General features: G+C 38.3%; 1 protein-coding gene across 1 annotated transcript; it reads left to right on the forward strand.

Moving 5' to 3' along the window:
• Positions 1-5,200: 5,200 nt before the first annotated feature.
• LOC122311015 (cytosolic sulfotransferase 5-like) lies at positions 5,201-6,547 on the forward strand. The gene has a single exon (XM_043125353.1). The coding sequence runs from the start codon at positions 5,337-5,339 to the stop codon at positions 6,327-6,329; it is 993 nt and encodes a 330-aa protein (XP_042981287.1). The 5' UTR covers positions 5,201-5,336; the 3' UTR covers positions 6,330-6,547.
• Positions 6,548-7,839: the final 1,292 nt, after the last annotated feature.

Here is a 7,839-nt window from a genome sequence, read left to right on the forward strand (position 1 = left end):
TCTCTGGGAGATTAGTGCAAATGTGATGGAATTGCTTATAGGAGTATATTTGGGGAGAGCTTTATTCATACTTATGTGGAATTGGTTGATGGTATCATTTTCTCAAAGTATAATCTGAGTTGTATATTGTATTCTGCTTGGCGCTGATGGTTGATCTTGCAAATTTCGAGAACGAAATTTGTTTTTAAGGAGGGGAGGATGTGACGACCCGCTTTTGAGTGTATTTTCGCTGAAATGGTTGTTTTTATTTTAATTAATATATTAGTTTATTATTTTAATTTACATGCGTTTTAAAATTAGTTTTTAATTTACTTGATGTTGTGTTTTATTTCTTTTAGTTGTTTTGTGGTTTTTAATCTCTTTTCGGCGGTTTGTTTTGTTTTCCCGGAGTGAGGATTGGACCTCATTTCTTTTCACATCTTTTTCCTTTTTCCTTTTTCTCTTTCCTTTTTCTTCTTCTTTCTTTTTTTTCTTTTTTCTTTTTCTTCTCCTGCTTTTCTTCCCGTGCGTCGACCCCTCCCCCCCGTGCGTTTTTCTCTCATTTATCCATCCCGTCGCTGCCCCTTTGACCGGCCGGTTCTCCGCCGTCCGGCCACCGTTTGATGCACCGTCACCACCATTCTCTTCCCCTTCCACCATATATCATCCTCATCAATTTTCAGAGCCATTGGACCAGCCGTTAGCTTTCGAGAGCCGCCGGAAGTTGCTGCACCTGCTCTATTTTTGCCCCTGTCGCTGGAATCTTCTTCAGCCCAGACCGCCGCCGTCCGGCCACCGTTTGGCTCGCCGCCGGTCTCGTTCGAACCCCCTTCCTCCGGCGCACCTTCCCACCAAATATCTCCCCCATCCGGCTGGCCGTTTGGCCGGAAAAGCCCTTTGAAGCCACATGGTTTTTCACCGATTCCGGCGCCGTCGCACCACCTCCGGCCACCATCTCTTCACAGCTTCTTCCCCTACCTCTTGCCGACCTAACCCACCTAATTTCGGCCCCGATCCGTTGCCGGAGTAACTCCCACGAGCTCATCTCCGTTCAGCCCCTTTTTGGCCTTCGACCGCCGTTTCCACCACCACCCACGGCCAAAACTCGTTTCCTTTAGTTTCATAAATATCTCAAGACCCTTCCCTATCAATTCCGAGCTTTGGTTTGTCCTCGTTCGAAAGTGGGTAATTTATTACCCACGGCAACAGTGTAAATTACACTGTTACGTTGCTTTTCCTTCGCCGTTTGCAACGCCGCTTGTTTTCTAAAATTGCCATATAGCGCTGTAAGTATTTTCCAAACCCTATTTTCAGATTTTAATATATATTGCTCATTCAATTATTTACTGTTGTTGGTCGTTGATTCCGGACTGAGTCCGAAGAGTTTCGGGGGTAGGATGGATGGAGGACGGAGTTGCCTGTTTATTTGATTTATGATTGTTGGATTATTTTATTATGCATTGTTATGGCATTACATGGTGCATGCACGTGTGTTTGTGGATTTATGTGAAAAGCCTGTGTATTGGCGTAAGTGTATTGCGGGTGCGTGTATATCACGAGCCCAAGCCGGGATGGGTTATTATCTCGGTGAAGCTCCTCTGGTCACTCGGGAGCGGAATAAACTGAGTGATGTCCCCTGAGTTGTCGAGAGCGATGACGGGAGCTGGGCTAGGGGATGCTTGGCTACGAATGCGCCGGGCGCGGAACCGGGCATCGCCCTACTCACCGACTCCGTGGCCCTTGCTGGCGAGGGCTAGAGGATGCTTGGCTACGAACGCACGGGGCGCGGAACTGGGCATTGCTCGTTAGGTGTCACATGCGTAGTGGTACTCTACGGTGTGACACTGGAGCCAGGGTGTGCGGATGACCCCTAGGGGAGGTCATGGTGTATACGGTTAAAATTGGATAATGGTTTGTGAGGCCAAATGGGACTTTTGGCGTGGGCCAGATGGACTTCTGGCGAGATATTGGGCCAAATGGACTTTTGGCGGCCAAATGTGACTTTTGGCGTGTTTTTCGGAAAGGATATGTTTTTGGGCCAAATGAGATTTTTGGCGTGTGTGGAAAAAAATTATGTTTTATGGGCTTTGTGCATTGGGCATGTTTCATGCATATTGTTTGAGTCCTATGTGTTTTTATCTGGTAGCGTTTGGGTTTACTTACCTGCGGAACCATTTGTGGTTCCGTAGCTTTTGGTGCAGGTGATGAGGATGAGAAGGAGGAGGCTGAGCCCGAGGATGCGGCTCCGCCGGGTTGCTGATGATATGTTTTATATTTGTTTAAAACTGTATTTGGGTTTTTGTAATATTTTATTTACGTATGTTTTAAACAGCTTGTATTACATTAAGAAAAAAATTCTGGTACTTAGTTATATGACTTTCGTTATCCGCTGCGTTTCCTTTTGCACATTTGTTGCCTTTGCACACACTTGGCACCCGTCGATGGGATGGTGACCCGGGTTGTTACCATCCGGACGTCTCGATTTCCCCGTGTTCGGGCGTGGGGATTTGGGGGCGTCACAAAAATTTTGGTTTAAGCATGAGTTTTGAAATTGGAAGGAATTGTAACAAAAATGAAGGGAAATGGCCTATGGATGTTTCGGCCATAGTGTGTTCTTCATAGATGTGTTTTATTTTAAATTTTTCTGAGTTGATATTTAAGTTTACGACAAAATTTACATGAGAAATGTAAATTTTGGAAACTTTTGGAGTTAGTATGCAAAATCCTTAAGTTATGGTAAAACGGTCATTTTCCCACATGTAGAGAGTAAAATGAAAATTTTACACTTTAAGTTAGTATTTTCCATATTTCAAATTATTAGTGATTTAGTTTTAACTTTTAGAATCACTAATTACAGTTCCTCGTGATCGCATTTGAAGTTTTATAAGAAACGCGGAGATCGAGGTAAGTTAGCTTTTAACTTACTAGCAATCTACTGTGTATGTGTGCTAAGTAAAGGAACTACAGTGTATGTATGTATGTTATCATATATGTCATGCCATGCCAAGTTATCACGTAATTGTCTATTATACAGAATTTATTCTGTCATCAATTTTTATCTGTTACATAATATATTCTGTCATTTATTACTGTACATTACAAGTATGTCATGTTAAATATGTTGTCTATTATATGTTATGCCATATTACGAAATGTTTCTATCTCAAGTTGGTCATGTATTTCAAGTTATGTTCAAATCACGTTATATTACGTCAAGGCTCCAGTCCTTTCGTATTCCAGTCACGTTTCATCTTGAGTACATTCAGTTTGTGTAGAATACATGGGACCACAACAACTGTGGAGTATGTATTTAACTGCATCGTGATGTGTAGAATACATGGGGCCACAACAACTGTGTAGTATGTATTTACACGTAGAATACATGGAGCTACAACAACTGTGGAGTATGTATTTAACTGCATTGTGATGTGTAGAATACATGGGGTCACAACAACTGTGGAGTATGTATTTACACGTAGAATATATAGGGCCACAACAACTGTGGAGTATGTATTTTTCATATTAAGTGAAGTTTGCGTAGAATACATGGGGCCACAACAACTGTGGAGTATGTATTTTTCATGTTAATTCAAGTTTCAGAGTAAATTCATACTAAGTCAAGTTTCAGATCAAGTTCATGTTAAGTCAAGTTCAGTTCATATTTCAATTTAAGTTATGTCAATTATGCTATGTTGTACGCTAAGTTATGTTTTAATTATTTATGAATTTGATTATGCATTTATGCTTTTACTGTCATCCATGCATCATTAGCATGTGTGGAAGTTTTTGTTAACTTGCTGAGATTTGTAATCAAGTCTCAATGTGGTAGTCCCAACTACCATTCCTCCCGAATGGTAGATCTTGTTACAGGACCTGAAAGAGGATTAGGAGCTGACCAACTAGACACAGTCGACTGAACGACGGTGCGTCGTTAATGTTAATATAGTAGTTAAATTACTACTTGTACGATGGAGTTGCATCTCCAGTACTTTTGGATCATAACTATTGTAGACTAGTGTTGTGATCTTAGTTGTTCAATAGATTTTTATGTATGAAGTATGTTTTAAGCATTTGAGATATTTTCAATTTGGTGCATAGTATTGCTAAAGAAAAAAATTTATCCGCTGCGAATATTATATATTGTTAGATACATATTAGGAACATTACATCTTATATGTCATGAACGGGGATATATAACCTTGTATTGCATACTTCAACGCTTCAAATATCTATTCAATCCTAAATAAAATTTAAGAGCGTCACCGAGATCCTCCCAATCACTCATATGACAGCCTCAGACCTTGCAACTGATCATAGTTTTCAAATTCATAATATTAATAAAAAATATTTTTTTAATTATTAAATAAAAAAAACTGGACGCAATATGGAACTCATATTCTTATGACAATGAACGAGTAGTCGTGCTTTATACGTTTCCTTTGAAGTGACGGTAGAAGATGCGATAGCAATAATCTCATGATGGTCCCTTTGGGCCAATCAAGATGAGATATAGTCAACTTTTTTAAAAAAAGAAAAAAGAAAAAAGAAGAAAGAAAAAAGAAAAAGGTATAATCAAAAGTTTCTAAAGAGAAATCGCACGGATCTTATTTAATTAAAAATTTATATAGATATGGGCCTTCAGTAGTGGTTGCACGAGATTTTGTCGATCAAGGACGTTGGACTTGCATTATTGATCATTATGTAGCAATTGAAGTGATGAATTAGCTACTACCTTTTTGTACCCAAGCAATATTACGTATAGTTATAAAATTATAAATATTATATAATTATTTTAAAAAAGAGTAAAATTTATGATTAAAAAATTAATCTTTTTTACGTAAATTTTATATTAATTTATTTTTTTAAAATGACTGTACATCGTTTGCACAATTATGACAATAAATATCATTTATCTTTATACCTAAAAAACATTATTTCCAGATCATATATTTTCAAAAATAAATAAATATAAAAAAAAAATACACTTCTCGAGACACAGGGTCGCTGGCATGTGAGGTTATTGTAGATGATATTGGCTTGCATGCATGTGGGGTTACTGTAGATGATATTGGCTTGCATTGCATGGTGCATGCCTCAAGAGTGCATGCAACTTTTTGTCAGGGATATCGATCCGTATATTCGCAATAATAATGACACTACGCCAACAAATGAAAAATTTCATACAGCTATTATTTTATTTATATCTTATTAAATAAGCCCTAAACCAGTTTTCTTCTTTTATTGCGCGCGGGTAGGGCAAGCCCGTGCTTTATGTATACAAGCTGTACTGGGCAGAAAAACAAGTTTCAAACTCCATTAATCCTACCACCCTTCTCAGTTTCCAACTTTCCACCACCATGCATACACATCAATCTCCTCCTCCCTCTCCTCTTCCCAAGTATTTGCAGGAAAATGATTTGACCCAAGAATGCAGGGATATCATATCCACCCTGCCTACAGAAGAAGGCTGGGTTGCAAATCACATCCACCTGTATCAAGGTTGTTGGATCATACCTAGGCACATGCCTGGAGTTCTCGCATTCCAGAAATACTTCCAGGCTCGGGACACCGATATTATCCTCGCGACCACTCCAAAAGTCGGCACCACTTGGTTGAAGGCGATTTTGTTCTCGCTTTTAAACCGAGTGCACTATCCGGACCTCCAAAAACATCCTCTACTCACAAGCAACCCTCATGTTCTTGTGCCCTTCTTGGAGATTGATCTGTACATTGAAAACCAGGTTCCAGACCTCACATCCTTTGTCTCTCCAAGGCTTTTTTCGACTCATTTATCTTATAATTCGCTACCGACATCTGCAAAAGCCTCGAATTGCAAAATAGTGTATTTATGCAGGAACCCAAAAGACACCTTTGTGTCACTTTGGCATTTCACAAATAAGTTGAAATTAAGGGGAACCAATTCGCTTGAAGAGGCTTTTGATAAATTTTGTAGGGGAGTGAGTTTGTATGGACCCTATTGGGATCATGTCTTAAGCTTTTGGAAGGAAAGCATAGAAAATCCTCAAAAAGTTCATTTCTTGAAGTATGAAAAAATGAAAGAGCAACCCACTTATGAGTTGAGGAAGGTGGCTGAGTTTTTAGGGTGCCCTTTTACTCCGGAAGAAGAGGCGAAAGGTGTGGTCAATGATATTTTAAGCCTGTGTAGTTTTGATAATCTGAGCACTTTGGAGGTGAATAAAAATGGAAAATTGTCATCTGGAGAGCCAAATGAGGCGTTTTTCCGACGAGGCAAGGTCGGAGATTATACGAACTACTTGACTGCTGAGATGGTAGAAAAACTAGACCGTATTACCGAAGAAAAGTTTCGTGAGACCCAGTTAAAATTCTAGGTACTCTTCAAGTTGCATGCTTGGTTTTACATAAACGTCCGTTTTTGTTACTCAATGTACCGTATGTTTATTTTGGTCGATTGGCCTCCAATAAAGGTACATGATCAACTTGCTGTATTGATCTAGATCTATAGCTAATTTGCCACTTCTTGATGTATGTGCAACGATGAAATCATGTTTGGTTATTTACCTTTTGTAATGCACGTATGCTTGAATTATATATATGTAGTCACCAATAAGTTCCTCATGAAAAGCTCACGCTTTTTAGTGGATTAACTTATTAACTGTGTGTCATATATTAACTTATTAAGAATGTTTACGAGGTAATATAATTATGTTAGGTCATGAAGGACAGCTAGCTTTGATTTTTTGTAGTTTATCTGTGGGTCAGTTATGTATTGTAGCACTAATTGACTTCTCAAACAAAACAAATTCAAACATGGTTTGAATTAATCAAAATAGAGAGAGAGTTTTAAAGATAGAGAGAAAACTCAGATAGAGGTTCTGTTATTGATTGTATGATATAACATCAATATACCCATATATATAGGGTTACAAAAGTCTTAATGGACGACTACGACTTGGTCAATTACGACGGCTAAATGTGGTCATACAATACAAGATGGTTTACAACACTTCCCCTTTGGATGACCATATTTAAAAAATATGCCTCGTTAAAACTTTGTCAAGGAAAAATCCTGTGGAAAAAAACTAATGGCGAAGGAAAAAAAGTACAGTATTCATGTGTACCACCAAGTGCTTTAGGATTGCCTTATTAAAACCTTGCAAAGGAAAACCCAGTGGGATAAAACCTTAGCGAAGGAAAAAGAGTACAATCAGCACAAGTTTTCAAGACATTATTTCTCCTGAAAAGTGCATGATAATAGGTCTTCAAGTTTCAGTATTCCAATGTTCTGCACAATCTTCTTAAATATTGCAGTTGATAATGCTTTAGTGAAAAAATCTGCTAGATTATTACTTGACCGTATCTTCTTGACATCAATTTCATCTTTCTTTTCATGAATTGCAATGATCTTCTTGTATGGATCTGAAAAATAACTTGTATCCGTATATCCAACTAATTGTGGACTTGATCCATGTTGATAAAATAATCACATATTCAAGGCTTCAATTGCACTGAGATAAGGTACTTCAGGACCAAGAATTTCTCCATCATCTTCACAAGGACGAAATGGATCTTTCTGCTCATTAAATTATCGAGCAACCATTGGAGTACTCAGGAGATGAGTTTTGTCCATATAAAAGTGCTTCAAGACTTTATAGTGAAATTCATTATATTGATTCAAGATTATTTTAACATTAAATTCACTACTCTTTTAGAGTTGTGCTCTTCTGGAGTTCTTGTAAATAACACAATTAATGAAGAATTCATCAATATTAAGCCGCTAACCTCATTTTCTAATAAAAACGGTGGCTAGCTTTTTAGACCAGACAAGCACCGTAGGCTTTTTCAGCTCTTATGTAACTGTCAGGCGCCGCAGAGTTATGA

Source organism: Carya illinoinensis, chromosome 5 (assembly GCF_018687715.1).
Source record: "Carya illinoinensis cultivar Pawnee chromosome 5, C.illinoinensisPawnee_v1, whole genome shotgun sequence".
Taxonomy (NCBI): Eukaryota; Viridiplantae; Streptophyta; class Magnoliopsida; order Fagales; family Juglandaceae; genus Carya; species Carya illinoinensis.

Coding starts and splice junctions, on each gene's coding strand:
- LOC122311015 (XM_043125353.1), top strand. CDS start 5,337: ATGCATACACATCAATCTCCTCCTCCCTCTCCTCTTCCCAAGTATTTG.